This window comes from Aspergillus candidus (assembly GCF_002847045.1).
Source record: "Aspergillus candidus strain CBS 102.13 unplaced genomic scaffold BDW47scaffold_8, whole genome shotgun sequence".
Taxonomy (NCBI): Eukaryota; Fungi; Ascomycota; class Eurotiomycetes; order Eurotiales; family Aspergillaceae; genus Aspergillus; species Aspergillus candidus.
This window is the reverse complement of record NW_020194013.1, coordinates 1-21,626: the sequence shown is the minus strand read 5'-3', so window position 1 is coordinate 21,626 and position 21,626 is coordinate 1. Positions and strand designations below refer to the sequence as shown.

General features: G+C 52.0%; 9 protein-coding genes across 9 annotated transcripts; 6 read left to right on the top strand and 3 right to left on the bottom strand.

Annotated features, from left to right (window-relative positions):
• Window positions 1-525: 525 nt before the first annotated feature.
• BDW47DRAFT_123424 (uncharacterized protein) lies at window positions 526-1,924 on the top strand (the record flags this gene model as incomplete). Its single annotated transcript, XM_024816047.1, has 6 exons — window positions 526-702; window positions 770-1,154; window positions 1,241-1,358; window positions 1,418-1,485; window positions 1,537-1,567; window positions 1,627-1,924. The coding sequence occupies 6 exons, from the start codon at window positions 526-528 to the stop codon at window positions 1,922-1,924; spliced, it is 1,077 nt and encodes a 358-aa protein (XP_024674414.1).
• A 1,332-nt stretch (window positions 1,925-3,256) lies between these two features.
• BDW47DRAFT_101048 (uncharacterized protein) lies at window positions 3,257-4,104 on the bottom strand. Its single transcript, XM_024811584.1, has 2 exons — window positions 3,607-4,104; window positions 3,257-3,502 (listed from the first exon to the last, which is right to left on the bottom strand). The coding sequence occupies exons 1-2, from the start codon at window positions 3,832-3,834 to the stop codon at window positions 3,395-3,397; spliced, it is 336 nt and encodes a 111-aa protein (XP_024674413.1). The 5' UTR covers window positions 3,835-4,104; the 3' UTR covers window positions 3,257-3,394.
• Window positions 4,105-4,606: 502 nt separating this feature from the next.
• On the top strand, window positions 4,607-7,024 carry BDW47DRAFT_123423 (anoctamin family protein; the record flags this gene model as incomplete). The annotated part of the gene is made up of 5 exons (XM_024816046.1): window positions 4,607-4,685; window positions 4,738-4,894; window positions 4,960-5,248; window positions 5,299-5,730; window positions 5,777-7,024. The coding sequence occupies 5 exons, from the start codon at window positions 4,607-4,609 to the stop codon at window positions 7,022-7,024; spliced, it is 2,205 nt and encodes a 734-aa protein (XP_024674412.1).
• A 169-nt stretch (window positions 7,025-7,193) lies between these two features.
• On the bottom strand, window positions 7,194-8,475 carry BDW47DRAFT_101041 (uncharacterized protein). Its single transcript, XM_024811583.1, has 2 exons — window positions 8,419-8,475; window positions 7,194-8,111 (listed from the first exon to the last, which is right to left on the bottom strand). The coding sequence occupies exon 2, from the start codon at window positions 8,104-8,106 to the stop codon at window positions 7,216-7,218; it is 891 nt and encodes a 296-aa protein (XP_024674411.1). The 5' UTR covers window positions 8,107-8,111; window positions 8,419-8,475; the 3' UTR covers window positions 7,194-7,215.
• Window positions 8,476-9,516: 1,041 nt separating this feature from the next.
• Window positions 9,517-11,629, top strand: BDW47DRAFT_101040 (uncharacterized protein). The gene is made up of 4 exons (XM_024811582.1): window positions 9,517-9,924; window positions 10,170-10,185; window positions 10,335-10,615; window positions 10,680-11,629. Exons 1-4 carry the CDS (start codon window positions 9,871-9,873, stop codon window positions 11,184-11,186), a joined length of 858 nt encoding a protein of 285 aa, XP_024674410.1. The 5' UTR covers window positions 9,517-9,870; the 3' UTR covers window positions 11,187-11,629.
• A 501-nt stretch (window positions 11,630-12,130) lies between these two features.
• BDW47DRAFT_123420 (putative RNA helicase/RNAse III) lies at window positions 12,131-17,007 on the top strand (the record flags this gene model as incomplete). Its single annotated transcript, XM_024816045.1, has 7 exons — window positions 12,131-12,247; window positions 12,305-12,333; window positions 12,503-12,551; window positions 12,646-12,898; window positions 13,015-13,162; window positions 13,251-14,318; window positions 14,370-17,007. The coding sequence occupies 7 exons, from the start codon at window positions 12,131-12,133 to the stop codon at window positions 17,005-17,007; spliced, it is 4,302 nt and encodes a 1,433-aa protein (XP_024674409.1).
• Window positions 17,008-17,130: 123 nt separating this feature from the next.
• Window positions 17,131-18,715, bottom strand: BDW47DRAFT_101037 (uncharacterized protein). The gene is made up of 3 exons (XM_024811581.1): window positions 18,527-18,715; window positions 18,233-18,468; window positions 17,131-18,159 (listed from the first exon to the last, which is right to left on the bottom strand). The coding sequence occupies exons 1-3, from the start codon at window positions 18,548-18,550 to the stop codon at window positions 17,259-17,261; spliced, it is 1,161 nt and encodes a 386-aa protein (XP_024674408.1). The 5' UTR covers window positions 18,551-18,715; the 3' UTR covers window positions 17,131-17,258.
• Window positions 18,716-19,244: 529 nt separating this feature from the next.
• On the top strand, window positions 19,245-20,332 carry BDW47DRAFT_101036 (uncharacterized protein). Its single transcript, XM_024811580.1, has one exon. It carries the CDS (start codon window positions 19,845-19,847, stop codon window positions 20,142-20,144), a length of 300 nt encoding a protein of 99 aa, XP_024674407.1. The 5' UTR covers window positions 19,245-19,844; the 3' UTR covers window positions 20,145-20,332.
• Window positions 20,333-20,401: 69 nt separating this feature from the next.
• On the top strand, window positions 20,402-21,556 carry BDW47DRAFT_134790 (uncharacterized protein; the record flags this gene model as incomplete). The annotated part of the gene is made up of 1 exon (XM_024818168.1): window positions 20,402-21,556. One exon carries the CDS (start codon window positions 20,402-20,404, stop codon window positions 21,554-21,556), a length of 1,155 nt encoding a protein of 384 aa, XP_024674406.1.
• Window positions 21,557-21,626: the final 70 nt, after the last annotated feature.

Below are 21,626 nucleotides of genomic sequence, written 5' to 3'. Positions count from 1 at the left end.
TCAACCTTTCCCCCTACAAAGCCAGGGACCGAGGGTAGCATTAGGGCAAGGTTCGGGGCGTTTCCCCCACCATCCTGCTGCCTCACTAAGTTAGCTGCTTAGGACTGGAAGGGCTTGTAGCTCGCTCCGCTCAAATCCTTCGTCTTCAAAAAATGGCCCCGGTGTTCGTCCCAGCCTCGACCTGTGCGTTTATCAGGCTGATTTTCTTGATTTCGCCCGTTTTCTCGGGTTGGCGCTGGCGTGATGTAGCTGCTTCCGCCGGTGTGCTCAGCCATCGCCCTTCCGGGTGAAGGATGAAGAAAAGGATTGAATTAGCCTAGAGAGGACCGATTTGCACGATGATTTTACCTTCATTGGCGGGGCAGATAGAGATAACATTGAATGATAAAGAACTCATCCCCTCTCTCGCAGGGTCCTGGGGGAAGTTCACGCTTCGAGGCCAATTTTACCAGACAGACCCCAGCAAAATCTGCTTGCAGCTCTTTTGTCGCTTGATCTGGACTATCACTTATCATAGCGCGCAGCATGTCACCTGCGATGGGGACCAAAGCTTACGATGAGGAGACATTGGGGCCCATGGTGCTCGCTGTCATGTGGCTGTTCACTGGCCTGGCGAGTATCTGCGTCTTCACCCGCCTGTATATCCGGCTACACGTGCTACGAAACCCGGGCCCAGACGACTGGATCATTATGTTATCCATCGTGAGTTTGCTGAATTTGCCCAACATCTGTTCTTGCCCAGACTAATGTGCCGGGCGCGACTGTCTAGGTCATGGGTTGGATGTACTGCGCCCTCACGACAAAAGCGGTCGAATTAGGCTACGGGCGACACACAGCCTCGATACCGATCGAAGAAGCGCAGACAGCCCTCAAGTGGAACGAGGCTGCCTTTGTTTTTGGAATCGTCTCGTTCGTCTTGCCTAAGCTCGCCGTGGCCGCTCTGCTCGACCGACTTCTGCTTCCCAGGACCCTCAACCGCTGTATCATTTGGGGCCTGGTGGGTGGGCTGGCGGCGGTGGGCATCGTGAACATCTTTCTCTACGTGACGATGTGTGATCCGATCCAAGCGCTTTGGAAGTTCACTATGGTTGCGACTGGGGAGGCGACTTGTAGGGATATTTGGATTTTGATCAATTATGCCACGTTCACTAGTGGTAAGCTATATCTCTTTTTCTTTCCTATTCCTCATCGGATTTAGTGTACTGCTGCGTGTCTATGAGTACTGACGACGTTGATGCAGCCCTCTCGGTTTTTGTCGATTGCTACCTCGCAGTATTCCCGAGCTTCGTTCTCTTCAGTCTGAAAATGTCCCTGCGTAAGAAGATCGGGTTGAGTGTCACCATGGGACTGGGCTTCTGGTAAGATTTTTAATGGGAACAGAATTGCCAGATGGAAGTCGTACTGACAAGACACTCAGTGCGGCAGGTGTCGTGGTCGTCAAATGCATCCAACTCAAATCACTCGCCAACCTCAGTGATTCCACCTGTACGCTTTACCTATAGAGCCTAAGAAGGGCCAAGTTTAACCTGATAATAGACAGCACCGTCTCCCTAGCCATCTGGACAAGGTACACCATCCACCTCCCTCCCCAATCAATAAGCTCCACTAACTAATATCGCTCAATAGCATCGAAGCCAACATGGTCGTCATCGCAAGCTGCATCCCCTGCCTCCGCCCCCTCCTAGACTTCATCACAACCGGCACCTGGCACACGAAATCCTCAGAATCCCAAGACCCCTCCACATGGTACGGGACAAAACGCTCGCGCATCGCAACGAGCATCAGCAAGCGGCCTGAAGCTGCGGACTGTGATTCCCAGAAAAACTTCATCATCCGGCGTACGACCGACGTGGAGATTCAATTCGAGATGCAGTCGTCTGTAGCGCCGACGCATAGACAATACTGTGAATTTGGGTTTATTTGATTGTTTATGTTGGCTTTGGTTTGGGATGCGGGGGTGGGACTGATTTTGTTTATGCGGATACCAAGATGTTTGATGAATTGAATTGATCTATGTAGCTTTTATATACCCGATTTTATGGATTTTACATTCAACCTTTGCTCGTTCGACTTATTGATGGTATCGTTAGGCAGGTTGTCTATTCTACACCAGGTAGGATCTCTCCTCCAAGCAAAACTAGACAGACAAAGCCAGTCAGACTTTTGTCTATTCGTATATTCCCCATACCTTCATCCCCACCGGCAGTTGCTTGCTTGTCCTTGCAGAATATGCTTCATTAGTGTGGTAAAGATCGACACTTGACAAAGTGGGAAAAAGTAGGAAGTAGTACACACGAACCAGGCAGAATCAGAGAGATACTCCGGTGTAGGAAAGGGACGAGAAGTGAGGGGAAGAACAATAGACGATCCACCCCCCATCAACGCCCTTGTGGGGACCCCGAAATCACTGCACACAGTATCCATAAACAAGCCTCATGAACCAGTTTCTGGCACGGGGGTTGTCACGGCCCCGACGCACCGGTTTGGCACGAATAGAGCTACCTAGACCCACGCTGTAGTATATAGTGGGCCGTTTCTACTATCTTGCGATCACGCACTAGACCGTGAAGAAACCCAATCCGATATAGCGCCCCCCAGGAGGGTTGTAATCATTCAGATCTCTCGGTGTGGGGTTACTGAGTTTCTGTCCCCTAGCACTACTGCATGTAGTGCAAATCAATAGCGCAGGGCGCATTGAATCCTTCCACCATCCTTGTTGCAGCTCTTTTTTCCCTTTTTTTGTCCGTTTGATTGTCAGATGCCGGTAATGGGGAGGGCGAGGGCCTTGAGGTAGCCTTGCGTTGCGAGGGGAGGATTAGATCCTTTGGACCCCACCGCGACTGTTTTTAGGGGCCGGGGGTTGATAAGGCCGGGCCGGGCAATTGACCGGGATGATAAAGTATGTACCCACCTCTCCGTAGAGGATATGTATATGCTGCTGCTGCTGCGGGAGTAAAAGGAGTGGAACCCCGCTGTCGTTGGTAGATTTAGCGAGGTCTTGGTTGAAGTTACACTCTCGCCGGTGGCTCTGTTGCAAACGTAGGTAGCTTCTGAGCCCCTATGATCTACACTGATCGGTAGCTTTATGGTTCATGATCTGCCCGCTTTCGCATTCTTGTAGGATGTTGTGGTAGACCATACGACGGGAGAAAGTCTGTATGAGCTTGCGAGGAGGGGTCTTTGAGTGTGCCTTGACCCACGTTCTTGACGATGATTACTCTATAGGGTCTCAAGGTCTGACCGTGTGATAATTTTGGATTGTGACTTGGGGCAATGGCTATTGAGAGTGATCTGCGTGGTGGTTTGTATAATGTTTACGCAATGACACTGCGCTTAGTGATATGACTGGATTAGTATGTCAGTCGGTAGATATAGTGTGATGAAATGCTAGTCTCTACTTGATACACCTCTCTACAACCCTGGTAATCTTATTTTGGGGGAAAGATGACCATCTGGGAGCTTTCGCGTGCCATCTCAGCTGTAAAGATTGCGATATAGTGCCCTATCCCGAGGGTTGGAATGGTTCTTATTAGCTGAAGCGGTAGATAGCTGGAATCCAGACATAGGATGATGGTCTGGGAAGATGACCAGCACTCAAGAACCAACCTTGCACATTTTGAACACGGGTTGTTCAATTGAAATTGACAATGAGAGAAATTTATTATTGCATGTAGCCCTAGATTGCCAACATTCAATCTTCCATCTAGGGGGTCCGTCGTCGGCGCTCAAGACGCCAAGACGATAGTCCACATTTCCGAAAACTGACCATAACCATGATTGCGACTCTTCTAGAGACATAACAGAAAAAAGAAGGACGGAAATGATCCAAAACATCTTTAGCGTCCTCTATAAATATGATCACACGGCTCGGATGTGCTCCCAACTTGCGATGTGTTCGACTGCTGGCTAGTATAGTTCTGGGCTTGCCCTAAACAGATACTGTACTGCTATCTATGAGAGCTCAAATGTTAGCCGTTCCAGGTACTTCCACTTATCGGTATGGTCAATCCTGGCAACATTGAAGTGGTTCACAGTTGTTATGGAATGACGTCGACTTTGTCCAGTAACAATTACAAGTCAGTAGATAGTATTACCGCATCTAGGGTCAGATAACCAGCTGTTTTGGCCTGGAATTTTGAGAATGATGCTGTTCCATGTTCAAAATCGAAGAGAAACTATACATAAACACGAGAGCCAAGATAAATGGTTTCTTCCAATCTGGTTGTTGCAATGGTAAACAGAGGCTTGATATGATGTCATCATGGGAACCGAGTCAATCGGCGTTTACTACGTACTGCATGATGTGGGCATGCATATGCATTGTGGAGATATAAACAGGATATCAATTCCTACATTTTGATTCTGATCCACATGGCTACATTGCTGTATTGTCCAGATCTGGGATCGGCAAATGATCGGAGTCTGGCGGTGAGACTTGTCGTCATTGCCGTCCGAGTTGGTCCAAGCGCGCCGAAGTCCAGAAAATCATCCCGTTTCTTGACATTCTCTTGCCCCTTACTCTCATTCGACCTCCTTCTCCCTATTTCAACATCATTCTTCTTCGTCGGTTCATGGGATTACTGTAGAATTCCACCCTTTCAGCCAAATGGCCACCTCCGCGCAAATCAGCGCTGAACACAACAATCATGTGGACTACGTCATCCAATATAGTTTCGCAGACACGGGTAGGTTCCCTCAGCACTTGGACGAGCCACGCAGATACCTAAACCTCTCCAGACATCTCCCAGGCGTCTCAACAGTTTGAATTGCTGCTGCGGAGTCTGTCCGAAGTAGGACTTCAGTCGGAAGTCCGCCAGGGCGATGAGGAGTCGTTGCTGGTTTTTGTCCGCGCGGCCAAGAAACACCGTCTGAAACGAGCGATCTACCAGTCCCGGTAAGTACGATCATATGTAAAGTGACCTTCCTGGGCTATTGTCTAACGGTTTTTCTTTGCGGTAGAATTCGTGATTGGTTGCATGGCGTCCGTAACACCGAGCCCGAGCCCGAGGAGTCCGCTGAGCCGCAAACCGAGGGGGAGCGCTTGCGCGTGATATACCATATGATAACGGTGCCCAAAGATGCCGGTGGTGCTGGGATCACGATGAAGTATGGCGAATGGAAGAACGTCAAGGCGATTTTCCCCCTGCATGACGACGAGGCCAACAAGCAGTGCATGCGGGCATTCAACAGCAAAACCTTCCTGTCTACGGAGGACATAGATTATATTCGCGATGCATTCGGCGAGAGCGTATGTGAACGAGACTCGTGGTTAACGACCGGACACTAACAAATCTACAGGTCGGATTCTACTTTTCTTTCTTGCAATGCTACTTTAGGTTCCTCCTCTTTCCCGCGGCCTTTGGATTCTCGTGCTGGTTGCTGCTGGGGTCGTTTTCGATTATATACACGGTCGTCAATGCTTTGTGGTGCATTATATTCATCGAGTATTGGAAGCGCCAGGAGGAGGATCTCAGCTGTCGCTGGCAGACAAAAGGGGTTTCCGCCGTTCGTGAGAAGAGACGCGAATTCAAACCTGAAAAGGAGATCTACGATGCAAGCACGGGTGAGACACGGGGGACTTTCCCCACGGTGAAGCGGACGTGTCGACAGCTTCTCCAGGTGCCTTTTGCGGTACTAGTCACGGCAGCCTTGGGGCTTATCATTGCGACTTGTTTTGCGATCGAGATCTTCATCTCGGAGGTTTACAACGGGCCACTCAAGACCTACCTGGTGAGTCACACATTGTATAATATCATTGCAGGGACTAATTGTTTAGGTCTTCATTCCCACCATTCTATTGTCTGCCCTCATTCCCACCATGAGTGCGGTTCTCCTGTCCGTCGCGACCAGACTCAACGACTACGAAAACTACGAGACTCAGGCTGCGTACGATGTGGCCATGACGCAAAAGACCTTTGTTATCAACTTCATCACCTCGTACCTGCCCGTGTTCTTGACGGCCTTTGTCTACGTCCCATTCGCCAGCCTTATCGTACCATACCTCGATGTCTTCCACCTGACCGTCCGCCCCTTCGTTTCTAAGGAGCATGCCACGACGGCGCGCACCGACTTCAGCATCGACCCGGACCGTCTGCGCAAGCAGGTCATCTACTTCACTGTCACGGCGCAGGCAGTCAACTTTGCCATGGAGACGATCGTGCCGATTCTCAAGCAGCGCCTGATGCGCGAATACAAGGCGTACAACCGCAGAAAGCTAGCGCAGGCCGGCGCGGGCGAGCAGTCCGATGAGAAGAAAGCCCCACCAATCACATTTAACGACCACAAGGACGAGGTGGAGTTCCTCAAGCGCGTCCGCAATGAGGCAGAACTGGAAGACTACGACGTGACGGACGACCTTCGCGAGATGTGCATCCAGTTCGGCTACCTAGCCCTCTTCTCGACCACATGGCCCCTCGTACCCGTGTCATTCCTCGTAAACAACTGGATCGAGCTGCGCTCCGACTTCTTCAAGATCTGCGTCGAATGCAAGCGTCCCACGCCCCAGCGCGCTGACACCATCGGGCCCTGGCTCGACAGCCTCGGATTTCTCTCCTGGACAGGCAGCATCACCAGCTCCGCCCTAGTCTACATGTTCAACGTCCGGCCGAACGGTGCGCCCACCGCCATCACAGGCTGGGCCCTCCTGCTCACCATCTTCTTCTCCGAGCACCTGTACCTCATGGTGCGCTACGCCGTCAGCGCCACCCTCTCCAAGATGGACCCGCCCAACGTCCGCCAGGAGCGCACAGACTGCTACTTGCTGCGCAAGAAGTACCTAGATTCCACCATCGCCGCCCGGAGCAGCGACGACGAGGAAGAGCAGTCTGCTCCCCAGCCAGACGAGACGGGCGAAATTCCGGAGATCACGCGCAAATCGCTGGAGGACGATGCGCGTCGGTGGTCCCGCCATGGGATGGACTCGGCGGAGCGCTTCTGGATGCGTCAGAGGGGGTGGCGCGAGTCTGCGCAGGTGGGCGAGTCGATGATCCAGGCGCTGTCGTCGCATGAGAAGAAGAGGCAGTGATATAACTTTTCGGTTTAGTTATAGAAACGAGATTGCGTGCATCCTTTACAATATAGATTGTGTATGAATAATCATGTAGATGTTACACTGTGGGCAAGTTTTATATACTTCGTAATTCATTATGGAGTAGTATCAATCTACATCGAATAGAACTGAGCTAGACCACCCCCCCGCCCTCATTCTCTCTGGAGTCAAACCGAACGGGTACACCGCACCAAGACATCCTCCGGGATCACAATATCAGCTTCCTCTCCACTCGGCAGACGGTCCAGCACCGCACGGAAATCCAAAACAAGCGGGGCGCCCAAAACCCCCGTAGGACTGATCTCGATTTCTTGGGCTACATAGGGCTGCTGGAGGTTGGCTGCCTGCTGGACCCTTGGAGGCGGCCGCGTACGTATTTGGTCAATCCTCAATCTTGTGAGCGGTGATGGAGTGCTAGGAGGTGCTAGTTGCCATTTTTGGATGATGATTCTGTGACCGGTTCGGTTGATACTCATGACCAAGACAATGCGGGTTGCTCCCAGAGAATTCTCAAACCACCAGCGAGCATCTTGCTGGAGGCGCGCAAGAGACTCGGCGACCCCGGTCTCAATCGCCACAGTCGGCCAACCATGGGGTCTACCTGCAAGGGGCTGTCGGTCGGCAGGCCACAAACATTGATCTGGCTGCTTTGCACGCTGTCCACCCGGCATCTTGTGGGTCGTGGCTCCTCCCATCATGACATCGAAGGGGGGAATGCCCATGTTGGAGCAAATCGCTCGAATTTCGTACATGAGCTCAGTTGTGCATGCTTCATGCTCAGCTGTAGGAATCTTGACAACGGCAGAAGTACCATCCAACTCCAGTCGAACACTGACACCGATGAGATTATCTTCGTCCAGAAGCCGCTTGCGCATTCTTTCCGGCAGTCCAAGAATGAGGATGTATTGATTTCCACTTCCATCTCTCTCCAGGATATCACGCACGTTGTTGACGACCATTCTCAAGTTGGAGATGCTATGGTAATGCATGCGCACATAGTCTGAGGGTAGGTCGTTCATGATACCCCACGATTCGTCAGCGCCTCTGGCTGGAGGCATTTTCACTTCAGCATCAGTATCAGCATCAGATCCATGGTATGAGATTGTTGATATGTTGACCAAGTAGGCACAGGTTTCTTAGGTTTTGAGAGGTAAAGCCAAGTCACAATATGTATGATGAAGAGACCTTAGGTATAGGACGAGAAGCAAGAAAAAGATAGACCAGATGAAGAGAGTACAGAATGGAGGAGAAGAAAGGAAGAGAAAAGGATAGAGGAGAAGAAAAGAGAATGAACGGATGAAGAGTATGAACATCAGTGAATATGTGAGAAGTGAATATGAGAGCCATTTAACAAGAATAACTTAACTTACCTCTTGAGATAGAAGAATCTGATCACCTAGAATTATTTCTGAAGATATAATCAATCACTGGAGAAGACATGCTAAATTAATTGTGAAATCCTAAATTTCTTTTGAAGATAAAGTTACTTTATCACCTAACATGTGGCTTGGTATGGATGTTAACATGAAGTACTCTGCACATATATGATCTTTACGATACAGACAAAGTTTTTCCTCCTGAAGACTACTGAATCATCTAGAGATGGAATTCTGAAACTTTAGAAATTCCATATCCATGCAGCCAACATGGTTGTCTGATACTCCAGGCATATTAGCTGGCTTACCTATATAAAGTAGACTCTTTATATTATTTCTTTCTTAAAGATTCCTCCTTCGGCTGATTACTTTTCCTATATTTCGCATAAAGTTATGTATACCTCTCCATCAAATGGATATAAGGCAGCGAACCCTAATAAGACTGCGCCATCAACAATGTTGCCTGAGGTTGCAACCCGAGCCAGACACAGCTGACTCAGACCCACTCTTAGTCAGACGTTATGTCACCATCCAATTCCGGAAGCCGGAAGAGCTGTATCCATCTTGGCTGCATACTGTTATTTACAGAGCTGTCCCTGTAGATGGAGTAAGTCATGGGATGACCGGTGAACCATCATGTTTTCCACTGTCATTGATTCCATGGAAAGAATGGAATGATTGGAGACGGATGGCAGCCGAGGTGAGGGGTTGACGCTTGGACCGGAAAGACGTGGAAGATGAGGTGGGATGACTCAGCACCGATGTGGATCAGTCATCTTTCCGTCATCGTATGTTATCATGATTACTGGTATTATATTTCCATACACTTACATAACAGATGTAGTTGTCTATATCATGGCTATTTTTATCCATCAGTCAAATAATAAAGTTGAAAAATAGGAATAATAATAGCATGAATATAAGATACAGACACAAATATCAGAGACCAAAGGTGATTTGAGATGGTCAGAATGATGACTGGAATGTAAGTACCGGCAATGTCGGTCACCGATTTCGACTTCCGTTTTCCATGGACGGTTCAGCCACTGTTACCACATTCCCTTCGCCCACTTTTTTCCCACCCGGTTTCCCTCTCGCTCTTCTCCCTCCTCTCTTTCTCTTTTTCTGACTGATATTTTAACTAATCCTCCTTCCCCCCAAAAATCCTCTCCTGCTTACGAGATCACCACCCTAACCCAGTCATCTTCATAACAATCCTTAGTCTGCTTAGTACTCACGCAGCTAACTTCCCTCTATCTGCTTACCTCATCGCTCGTCCTGGTCTATCAATCGAGAGTCCCCTCCAGTATTGGATCCCTTGCTGTCTTCTCCTCGATATTCTCCTTTTTTTCTGAGTTTCCCCGACTGATTCCGGCCTTTCTCGGCGTGAATTGGTGGTGATTCGTGTCTCGGGCGCGTCTTCTACGTGATTGTCCATACCTCTCGATGCAGCCTACACTAGCTCCGGCGCCGCATCCAAGCATGCAAACTTCTGCTCAGGTAAGCAACTGCTTCTCCTCACGGTTTGTCATCAGATCGCCCTGCCCACCCCGGAGAGATGTAGCTCTGTATACCGTCGCGATCCATCGCGATGTCCACTCCGGGGGTGGCGAACGGTGACGTGACGTGGGAAAATAACTCCCCGTCGGTCGCGATCGTGCTCCGGACCCGCCGAGCTCCGGTCGCGTCGAACGGATGGGTCTCAGCCGTGGAAAGAAGGTCGATGCTGATTGTTTACTCTCTAGGACCATGCGGATCAGGGTACGTGATAAGATCCTTCCTGGCCGTGTTGTCGGCCATGAGAGACGGAGAACGCGTCGCAGCGGAGCCACTCTCCGTCGACGCTGACCGGCCTCGGCTCCTGGTCAACCCTGGGGAAAATCAAAAAAGCTAACGCGACACCCGTATAGTGCTCCATGATCAGCTCCTAGCTGCTCATCAGCACCTGTCCCACCCTCAGCAGGCGCGACCGCAACCCCAAGCCCAACCGCCGCCGCACATGCAGCCTAACGCGGCCAGCCCTCGCGATCAAAACAACATCGACCCCGCCATCTCGGGAGCGACCATGCTCGCTGGACCCCCTCAGACCCCTCCCCAGCCGGAATCCGTGGGGGGTCCCGAATCGCCCAAGACATATGGCAAGCGACCGTTGTCGACTTCCAAGCGGGCGGCCCAGAACCGAGCGGCGCAGGTACGCACCTACCCCCCACCCTCTTTCCTCTCCTAGGTGCTTCATGGCTGACTGATCCACGCAGCGGGCGTTCCGTCAACGCAAGGAAAGCTACATCCGGAAATTGGAGGAGCAGGTCAAGGGGTTTGACGGCATGTCCGACCAGGTGAAAGGCCTGCAGAATGAGAACTACCAGCTGCGCGAGTACATCATCAACCTGCAGTCTCGGTTACTGGAGTCCCAGGGTGAAGTTCCCGACCTGCCGGCCAATATCGACTTGAGTCAGTCCCGCGCGGACATGCCCATGCCCCCCGCGGGCAACGCGCATGGCGGTGCTCCCGGCGCTCCGGCGCCCCCGCCGAACGCCCAGCAAAACCCGCCTCCGAACCAGACGGGCGGCCCGAACGACGCCATGAACTCGTTGAACCGCATCGCGGTCGCGGGCCTCGGCATGCGGAAGCACCCCAACGAAGAGGCGAACTTTATGGGCCATAACTTCCCCGGCGCTCGTCGCACGCGGAACGACGAGAATCAAACTGACCCGGACGTGTCGAAGACTGAGCCCCCGTCTGGCTTGCCGGTCGTATCATGAGACGACTCATCTCACCTGTACTGATCTTAATCACGCTCATGCTCGTTCTTGCTGGCCTATGCTCTGATTCCGCTTTTATCATTTATTATTTTTTTTTCTTCTACCTTATTTCTTTCGTGTATCTCAATCCCGGTGTATGGCGCGATTGCTTTTCGGTTTTTGATTCCGGCCCTCGGAGGGGAGCGGTGTTTGGCTTTTGTGGTCCGGATTTGAAAATGCCACTTTTGCTTTGCCTTTTGAAGCTTAGATACAGATGGGAAACCACGGTGGCTGTCTTTTAATAGCTCGGATGTTTTCTTCTTACGCTTCGTTTCTGATATTTGGGCCGGAGTAGTACCTAGTCATTTACTTAGTATGGGAGTTGTTCATTCGAACTTTTGAGTCCCTGGCATATGCTTGTTGTTATTGCGATTTGCATGTTCATAATCTATCATCCATCTTCTACCCATTGATCTATCTGTGTAGAACAAGGAGAATCCTATGGATTGGATTTTTTGCATATTATAGCGGGATCTCCCATGTCAATCCCACGTGCCTGATGAACCAAGATCCACTCGTTGACCGAATCAGTATAAGTCAATGTGCTACGGAGTACTTTGTACGTACTGTGGATTCAAGATTGGACATGATCTGCAGCACAAGACCTGCAGTCTTAGCACAAAGACCAGCCAAGCACAGTGAATAGACAACCCAGAAGCATTAATCTCCACCCTTTCATTATCCACCAGAGCCAACAAAGGCGGTGATGATAAGAGCTAATCCGATAAGCAGCTCTCTCTCTCTCTAGTTACCCCACACAAACAAACAACACTCCCACTTCTCTCTTCTCCATCACCCTCATTTCTCCTACCCATGAAGTCTGTCCCTAGCGACAGAGATAACATATTACAATACTAGTAGAGTGTGTGTTTGTGTGTGCCATAGAGTGGCAGCTGCACCGCAGAATGGCTTCTTCACCCATCTCCATCCCCGCTAGCCCTTCTGCAGCGCCCCTCTACAAACCCCGGAGTTACCAGCTTGAGATGTTGGAGGAGAGTATGAAGGGCAATATCATCGTTGCGGTGGGTTTATATCTCAGCTCTCTTTTTGATGATAGACAAGCTGACAGACAGTGTTAGATGGATACGGGCAGTGGAAAGACACATGTGTACGCGCCCACATTTCAATGAATATATTGCTAGCCCCACCTACCCCACACTTCTCTAGTCACTTAATGTCATAGTCGCCTACCTTATGATCCAACGGCTTTCTGAATCCCACCAAGACTATACAAATAATATGATATATCTTGATTGCTAAACACAATGATACTACAGAGCCCTCCTACGCATCACCCGCGAACTCGAAAGCTGCAACCCGCAAAAGGTAAAACTAGCTAGCCTGACTGATACATACCCCAGCCTAAGTTCAATCTTAGATATAACTATAGCTAGCTAACCAACCCCCTATCACACCATAGTTGATATGGTTCCTGGCACCTACTGTTGCGCTCTGTCTCCAACAGCATCGCGTCATCGCGGAGAATTTACCCGCTGTGCGAGCGCGCACCCTCACTAGCTTGGACAAGGTCGAGCGCTGGACTGAACAGGCTATTTGGGATGCGGTCCTCAATGATATGCAGGTCGTTGTTTCCACACATGCTGTGCTGGCTGATGCGATGAGCCATGGCTTTGTGAGGATTGCGCAGTTGGGGTTGATTGTTTTTGATGAAGGTGTGTTACGATCTTCTAGGGTTTATTTTGAGACGCTACGTCTCCCTCCCTCCTGTTTTCTGAAATTTCTTGGTTTCTTTTGTGACAAGGTTGGGAAATGTTGCTGATTGACATAGCCCACCATTGTATGCGGCGCCATCCGGCAAATAAGATCATGCAGGATTTTTACCATCCTGCCTTGGCGAAGCTGGGCAGAGATGCTGTTCCGCGGATTTTAGGCCTGACGGCTAGTCCGGTGAAGAAGTCTAGTCATTATGAGTTGCTGTAAGTTGGGTTGTTCATATTCATTTTCTCGTCTTTGCCCTAATGAAATATCACCGCTTTTCAATGTATCGGAGTTGACTGTCAACAGATTGATTGAATCGAACCTCGACTCCGTCTGCAAAACACCTCGCACCCACCGGCTCGAATTACTCAATCATGTCCACCGGCCCCAGCTCCAACCAGTCTGGTACCATCCATTCAGTGAACCGGAGCTTGGCATCCGGAGCGAGACCCTGCAGGGCGTTATTAGCGCCTGGGAAACCCTGGATATCGAGAACGATCCGTATGTCAAGAAGCTGCGTCAGAGCCCGCTCGAAGGACAAGCACTGCAGAAGGTGCTGCTAAAACGGAAAACGTACTGCACCGAACAGCTGAGGAGATTCGTCGAGAAAAGTCGCCACATCTACGAAGAGCTCGGAGAATGGGCCGCCAATTACTTCATCTACGCGTCAATCGAGCAGCTGACGGCCAGGGTCGGCGACGCAAGTCTAGCACTAGACTGGACGGACGAGGAAAAAGCCTACCTGGTCGAGCTGATGGCGCGAGTTCCCGTCCCGGATATAAATACGGATGATTTCCCAGTCTCGGCCAAATTCCAAGCCCTAATGGACTTTTTGGATAGCGCCAAAGGCGAAGACTTCTCGGGGATCATCTTCGTGAAGCAACGGGTAACGGTCAGCGTGATCGCGCATCTGTTATCTATCCATCCTCGAACGAGAGACCACTTCCGCTGTGCTGCCTACGTCGGCTGGTCCGGCGGCGGCAGCCGCAAAGATATCCTGGGAGAATTTCTCAGTGCTCAGATGCAGCGCAGTACACTGGACGAATTCCAGAGCGGCACCAAGAACCTCATTGTGGGCACGGATGTCCTGGAAGAAGGCATCGATGTTAGTGCGTGCAGCGTGGTGGTGTGCTTTGACAAGCCGCCGAACTTGAAGTCGTTTGTGCAGCGGCGTGGTCGTGCGCGGCGGAAGGAGTCTACATATGTTATTATGCTCCCTGTGGATGATGAGTCTGCGGATCTGCTTAAGTGGCAGGTGCTTGAAAAGGCTATGATCGAGGCGTATCAGGATGAGCAGAGAAAGTCGCAGGAGGCGTTGGAGTTGGAGAATATGCTTGAGGTTGTGAAGGAGAGGTTTGAGGTTCAATCTACTGGGTAAGATGAGATTCCGCCGTAATTTACAGAAGTACACTGACGAAATTACAGCGCCTTGCTGACTGCAGACATGGCCGTGTCTCACCTGTACCACTTCTGCGCCGTCCTCCCACAACAGGCGTACGTTGACAACATCCCGGAGTTCTCTTACGAGGCCAACGGTGCGGGATTCTTGAAAGGAACAGTCACCTTACCGACTTGTGTGCATCCGCATGTGCGCCGCACTTCCGGTGAGAGGTGGTGGCAGACAGAGCGCGCCGCGATGAAAGAAGCGGCTTTCCAAACCTATAAGGCCCTCTACCACTTTGGGCTCGTCAACGATAATCTGCTGCCACTGACGGACAAGAAAGAGCTTGGAATGGGTGATCGTTCTGACTTGCCTTCCATGATAGATAGCTTGGAGCAGTACGATCCATGGGCGGACTGGGCTCACTCGTGGTCGTCGCCTGATGTCCATCAGACTCGGATAGTCGTGCGATCGAGGGAGAGTGGCGACCATAAGTTGTCTATGACTTTAACTGTGCCTACAATGCTACCAGAACTTGATCCAGTGACCCTGTTCTGGGACAGTGATACTACGTATGAGTTGCTGTTTGAGGACACCAAGCGGGTGCCGGCACTGACAGCCGATGACAAGGATGAGATGGAGAATATCACTGCGTTGTATGTGCAGGCAATATCCCGCCAGCAGCTCGCTCCCGGACGGGACTACATAGCCCTTTTCGGCCCCGACTTGCCGCGACAGGAACTGGGAAAGTGGCTTTTGGAGAACCAGGGAACTGAGCCTGCTATGGACGTATACACCCGACAACACGAATTCGATAAGGTCGGTGTTGTTCGGGACCTGACGTGTTACAACGAACCGCTGCGGTTCAAAAGATGGCGCGCACGCAAAGGGGAGACTCCAGAATTGGAATGCGATGCCCTTCCCCGGCGGAAAAACTTCCTGAGGCAGCAAACTCTGGCTACTAACGAGCCAGTTGAAAAAGCTGCAGAAACAGTGCTGGAAAGTCCCCGAAAGGTGCGCCTGGTATCCGCGGACCGATGCACAATAGACCGGCTTCCGTATTCGCAGTCTTTCTTCGGCCTGTTCGTTTCTACCGTCCTCAGTACACTCGAAGCGAAGCTGGTCGCGACCAAACTATGTGAAACCATCCTACGAGACATCAACTTCAGCGACACCCAGCACGTCATCACAGCCATCACGACCCCATCCGCACAGTCCCTAACAAACTACCAACGCTACGAGTTCATCGGGGACTCGGTCCTCAAATTCACAGCCTCCTGCCAGCTCTTCTACGAGCACGGCAACTGGCACGAAGGCTACCTCTCCCAAGGCCGCGACGCAATCGTGCAAAACTCCCGTCTCGCCCAAGCAGCACTAGAAACAGGCCTCGACGCCTTCATCATCAGCAAGATGTTCACCCCCCGCAAATGGATCTTCCCCCTCATCTCCTCAAAGCTCCAATCCACAACCCCAACCCAGCGAAAGCTCTCCACCAAAGTCCTCGCCGACGTCGTCGAAGCCCTCATCGGCGCAGCCTACCTCGACGGCGGCTTCTCCAAAGCCCACGCCTGCCTCCAGCGCTTCCTGCCCAGCGTCGACGTCGAAAAGCTCGACATCCCCGCCGTCCCGCTGCACCTCCCACCAAAGCCCGACGCGTACACCGTCGACCCCCTCCTCGAGCACCACATCGGCTACTCCTTCACCAACCCCTCCCTCCTCATCGAAGCCCTCACCCACCCCTCCTGCCAATACGACTCCTCCACCCAATCCTACCAGCGCCTCGAATTCCTCGGTGACGCCGTCCTAGACATGATCATCGTCGGCGCCATAATAGCCCATCCCGCGGAAATCCCCCAGGGCGAAATGACGAAGATCAAACACGCCCTCGTCAACGCTCACCTCCTCGCCTTCCTCTGCATGGAATTCTCCTACACACAAGATGTCACAACCGCCAAAATCTCCCCCCCTTCCCCCACCTCCGCCTCGTCCCCCAAAACAACAACCCCAAACATAACCGTCCACACACAAAGCACCAGCCTCTCCCTCTGGCACTTCATGCGCTCCCAAAGCTTCGCCATAAAAGCCGCCCGCGAAGCAGCCCTCACCCGCCACAGCACCCTCCACACCGAGATCTCCACCGCCCTCCACTCCTCCCCCAGCTACCCGTGGCTGGCGCTGTCCCAGCTCAACGCCGACAAATTCTTCTCCGACATCGTCGAGAGCATCCTGGGCGCGATATTCGTCGACTCGGGCGGCGCGCTGAGCGCGTGCGAGCGGTTTGCGGAGCGGCTGGGGCTGATGGATTATTTGCGGAGGGTGTTGAGGGAGGGGGTGGAGGTTGTGCATCCGAAGAATGTGGCGATGAGGTTGGCGAGGAGTGCGGTGGAGTTTGAGTTGAGGAGGGTGGTGGCGGAGGGGGTGGGGGGTGAGGCGAGTTATAGGTGTGTGGGGAGGTTGGGGCTGGGTTTGAATGGGGAGGGGGAGATGGAGGAGGTGGTTGTTGTGGAGGGGTGTGCGGCTGGGGAGGAGGCGGAGGTTAGGGCTGCGTTGGAGGTTGTGGGGTTGTTGGAGCGGAGGGAGGTGGAGATGGAGAGGGTTGGGGGTGGGAGTGGGAGTGGGAGTGGGAAGGATGTGGTTATGGGGGAGGGTGATGCTGTTTTGGATGTGAAGATGGGGTTGTAGGTGGATTGCTTGGATTCATTGGTGGTTGAGAAGTGGAGGGGGTTGCTTTAGGTGTTATATATATCTACGAGATAGGTAAACATTTGAGGACGTACAGATCCTGGTGATGAATATCAGAGTATATGTAGTTCGAGTGATTAGAGTACTATGGCACAGGGATCATATGGCTATCTATAAACAAACACCGCCATGCAAGATAAAAGTGAATAGAGTATGTGGATACTACAAATCATAGTTGCGTAAACCATCCACTAGCCCTTCTTTTTACCCCGTCCACGCTTCCCCTTCACACTCGGCTCCGGTTTCTCCTCTTCCTCCTGGTCAGCCTCTGCGTCCGACCCCCGAAACTCCGCCAGATCGTCCTCACTGCTCGCCACCATAACCCCATCGTCCGTGCCATCTCCTACTGATGCCGCATCGGTTTTAGAGACAGGCTCCCACGCCGGCTCGGCAGCCTCCTGGTGCTGATCTTTGATCCCAGCCAGAACTTTACTGGCTTCGCTCTTCTCAGCGTTCCACGCCCCGCAGCCGCAGCATCGCCAGCGGCCTAGCTCCTCCAACGATTTCACGCCCGGCGGCGCCTGTCCGTTGACCAGTCGGCACGTGCTGCAGATCAGCACCGTGCGGTTCTTGGGTTGCGTTTCGTCTTCGCCGAGTAGCACGTCGAGGAGGCGGTCGTACCAGTGCGACTGTTCGACGTATTGCGGGGCACTGGGGAAGGCGTTGGGTGCGAAGCCTGGATCATCGAAGGCTGGTGAAGGCTGCGGAGGAGGGACATTCGGCGACGGTATCTGCTGTGGAGGGAGGGATTGTTGCTGTTGAGGAGTGGACGGGCCCGGCGGTGAGGGGCGGCGAATGTTAGCCGTTGGTGGCGGGGGAATCCCGGTGCGCTCAACCGGGGGTTGCTGTTGTTGAGATCTCTGCTTGGGAGAGGGCTTATGGCTGTCGTCACTGCTTTTTGGGCGTGGTTGCTGCCTCGGAGAATCGCCGGCGTACTTCTCGAGGAGCTGCTGCGTGGAATTATATTTTGTGGCGGCTTTGAGTTTTTCGATAGTCTCGTCGCGTTGCTTTTGAAGCTCATCCAGGTAGCGTTGGGTTTTGCTGATTCGGAAGTCGTAGAAGCGGGTGGCGAGGGCGCGAACAGCGTAGATCCTGTTGGTTACACCGGTCAGTACGAAAGGGGGTACAAAGGGGGATGTTGAACTGTGGGTGGGGAAAGACGTACACAACGGGACCCCCGGCAATGGCGGCATATTCGGCGACACCCCAGTTCTGCCAGCCTAGGACTAGAGCTAAGATGATGGAGTAGAGAAGGTAGGCGAATGTGGTGTAGAGGGTCCAAAGAGCTTTGAAGCGGCGGGCATGTTGGCGGGTTGTGTCCAGACGGGTGGTGGACTGGGTAATCTTGGAGGAGAGACTAGCGAGAGTCTTTTCGAAAAAGGCGGGGGAGTTGTCTTCACCCTGAGGAGAGGTCAGTACACTGCAAACGGGCGATCGGTGCGATCTCTCGCCGACGGACCTTGAAGGGCCATAGGGAGACCATGGCGACGGTGGCTTGATCAGGATCTCATCGGAGTCCCACGGGCGACATTATTTGTGAGACAAAGGGAAGTGAAAAACGGAAAAGCGAAAACTTAAATCAATGAAAAGAAAGGAGGGGAAGGTGTCGATCGAGACAAGGTTGGGAAAACGAGAGTGAGGGTGACAGGTAGAAAGAAGAAGATGAGGTTGAAGATGTGGAGACGCAGAGTTGAGACAAGGGAGAAGAAGAGAAGCTGTCAGCCGTCACGCACAGACCACCTGACTGTCTTTCTCCTTCAACGTCAACTACATCAACAGCCATCACCACTGCATACCTTTCTTTGTATAAACACATTTCTCTCCTTTTCTATTTTCCTCTCAGCTGGTTAAATGGGTATTTTTCTGTCCCTAAGTCTATCGAATATCAACCTTGATATATATCCACCCTGTTGTAATTGACCAGGATGTCGAGATAACCTCCAGGGGCAGTGCCGTGCTAATATCTTTCTGACAACAAATGGCTGGACTACTCGAATATGACAATGTCTATTTGACGATCGTCACATGCAGGCACCATTCTACACGAGGTCCCTGCATTGGACGACCCCGGGGGTGATCTCCTCGACAGGCGAGACTTTCAAGTCTACCCTCATTAGATCCAACACCATGGTTAAACCATGAGTAGTCCGAGATCGACCATACAGCTAACCCATGGTACTGATATCACCTTCCATAATGGTGGGAGAGGGCTATTAGGGTTTTCGTGCAGTGGTCGCGAAGTTACCCCTCCCCCCCCCCATGTGCGGCGAATTCAGTCGGTGGACGCAAATCTTCTGACCGATCAAACGAGTAGAAAAGCCTCTGACATTGACATATTGCTCCATGAAACCTTAGAATCGATAACGGGGGGCCCGAGAACAAAGAAACGATCACTGTGCGCAGACGGAGGCGTTCTCAAGGTTGGCCAAAGCGCCACAAATTCCCGCTAGACGCCAGTCACACCCATCAAAACGAGATAGATGCATCTGGCTCTGGGTTTGCCTCCTTTTCCTTTGTTCTCGGTCTCGAGTCAGGATGTCGAGGGTTCCAGTCTCGGTGGGGCCAGCGTCACCTCTCCCCCCCGCAAACCATGGTTCGTTTGGATCGTTGCCGTGATGGGAAACGACAACCCGGTCCCCGCAAAAAGAACACGGGTACTGACTGAATTACCATGGCCTGTGCAATCAGACATGCCCCTTCAATAAGATGGGATCTCGAATGCAATTTTTACGTGCAGGCCGTGCGCCTATACTCCCCGCCAGGCATCATTGCCCACCATGTCAAGACGGCATTTGTGTAGTAACATGGTAGATGGGATTACCATGTTCAGTAGGCTCTTTCTTTGGTCTTATCTGCATTCGTTTCTATTATCTCAAGGGGTTCATCTGTCAACTACCTTACGACCTGTCACCTTGCGCGCCGGATTGGGTCATGTCAATCAACGCCCTGAAAGGATAAACTTCGACTCGACCGTGTCTCTTCCCTTCTCATCAAGCGTCCATGGGCTCGGTTCAGCCCAGCAGCTAGGTGCCTCGACCCGGGGAGAAGGTCTGAATCTCAGACCGTGCAGGGACTGACTCGTGAATGGTGGATGTTTATTGCGGTAGACAGAACCTGTTCGGTCCAGAACCCGCCGATCTCCGTCAATTGGAGAGGGCATAGGGTGATCGATCTGGCTTTGTCCCCATTATGGGGTACCGATCTGTTTCTTTCTTGGTTGACTCGCCCTCTCTATTCTATTCCTAATATATATGGTTGGTCTGCTGGACCTGATCATACAACTCCATTACTTTTGTTTTCATCATATTTTGGCATATGTTGATGAAGAGCTAAAATGGCCACCACAAGCGCCTATGGGGCAACCCGCAGCATGACGCTGGTCATCACGGCCTTGCTAGCCATCGCTATGTACAACTGCGTCGTATTGTATTTCTGGATCTTTACTTTCTACAAGCGCTACCAAGGGAAATACTTCTGGATCATGATCGGCGCAACCACCGGCGTCCTTTGGTACTCCGTCTTCGCTACATTGATCGGCTTCCAGGTCGGCTCAGCCAAGGCCAATGTTGTCATGCAAGCATTCGGCTACGTCTTCATGACCACGGGCGTCGCCCTGATCCTGTACTCGCGCCTCGATCTCGTCACCAAGGGTAGAGTCGTCACCTTCGTCCTGTGGATGATCATCACCACCACCTGCGTCATCAATATCCCGCTAGCGGCGCTGTTCGCCGCCGCGTTCTGGACGAAGAAGGTAGCCACGGTAGCCTTGGTGTTCGAAAAGATGGGAATCTTGTTTTCTTGCATCCGCGAGTTGATCATCACGGCCATTTTCATGTGGGAGGCGAAACGCAACCTTAAGTCCTTGCTGGACGCGAAGGGCGAGGAAGGCAGGCGGATGTTTTACGGCCTGATGACCGTGCTGGTCGTCGTGATCTTCCTCGACGCATCCATCCTCATCTGCAACTTCGCCAACTACAAGCCCATCAAGCTGGCCTACGGCGGCATCACCAACAGCGTCAAGGTGATGATGGAGTTCGCCATCCTCAACCGTCTGATCAACCTCATTCAATCCCCCACCATCATCCGCCAGCAGGGGGCCCCCGAAATTTCCCTAACCGACAACACCAACGCCAACAATACCCACAGGAACTTCATCAACGCTCTCAACAGAAACAGTGGCTCCCACCAACAGCGCAATACCCCCAGCCCATTTTCCCCTGGGAGCAGCCTTCCCGAAGACCCAAACGAATACAAACAGCGCCGCAGCAGCGACCCCGACTCCAACCCAGACACGGTAACCTACCGCCACGAGGAGTTCCTTGAACCGTCTTCTCAAGAACAGTACCATGAAATCTCGCGGGAAACGACAGACGCTACCGTCACAGCGCCAGAGCGCAGTCTGTCGTGGGACCATATCACGCATAGCGGGTCTAATGGGAGCACGGAGGCAGGCTCGAGCAGTAAGGAGACGCCGTTGCAGATGGTGTAAACTTTGTCTTTTTATTTTTATTTTACCACGGATACCTAATTTATCGCTGGCGATATTTGGTCTTTTTTTT

What these genes read in the sequence shown, in the direction of transcription:
- BDW47DRAFT_101048 (XM_024811584.1), bottom strand. Translation starts at nt 3,834, where the DNA reads ATGTTTTGGATCATTTCCGTCCTTCTTTTTTCTGTTATGTCTCTAGAA. An exon ending in CCGTGTTCAAAATGTGCAAG is followed by an intron (nt 3,503 to 3,606) that starts GTTGGTTCTTGA and finishes CCCTCGGGATAG; the next exon opens with GGCACTATATCGCAATCTTT.
- BDW47DRAFT_101041 (XM_024811583.1), bottom strand. Translation starts at nt 8,106, where the DNA reads ATGCCTCCAGCCAGAGGCGCTGACGAATCGTGGGGTATCATGAACGAC.
- BDW47DRAFT_101040 (XM_024811582.1), top strand. Translation starts at nt 9,871, where the DNA reads ATGCAGCCTACACTAGCTCCGGCGCCGCATCCAAGCATGCAAACTTCT. An exon ending in CCCAGAACCGAGCGGCGCAG is followed by an intron (nt 10,616 to 10,679) that starts GTACGCACCTAC and finishes TGATCCACGCAG; the next exon opens with CGGGCGTTCCGTCAACGCAA.
- BDW47DRAFT_101037 (XM_024811581.1), bottom strand. Translation starts at nt 18,550, where the DNA reads ATGGTCTCCCTATGGCCCTTCAAG. An exon ending in TCTCCCTATGGCCCTTCAAG is followed by an intron (nt 18,469 to 18,526) that starts GTCCGTCGGCGA and finishes ACCTCTCCTCAG; the next exon opens with GGTGAAGACAACTCCCCCGC. An exon ending in ATTGCCGGGGGTCCCGTTGT is followed by an intron (nt 18,160 to 18,232) that starts GTACGTCTTTCC and finishes TGTAACCAACAG; the next exon opens with GATCTACGCTGTTCGCGCCC.
- BDW47DRAFT_101036 (XM_024811580.1), top strand. Translation starts at nt 19,845, where the DNA reads ATGTCAAGACGGCATTTGTGTAGTAACATGGTAGATGGGATTACCATG.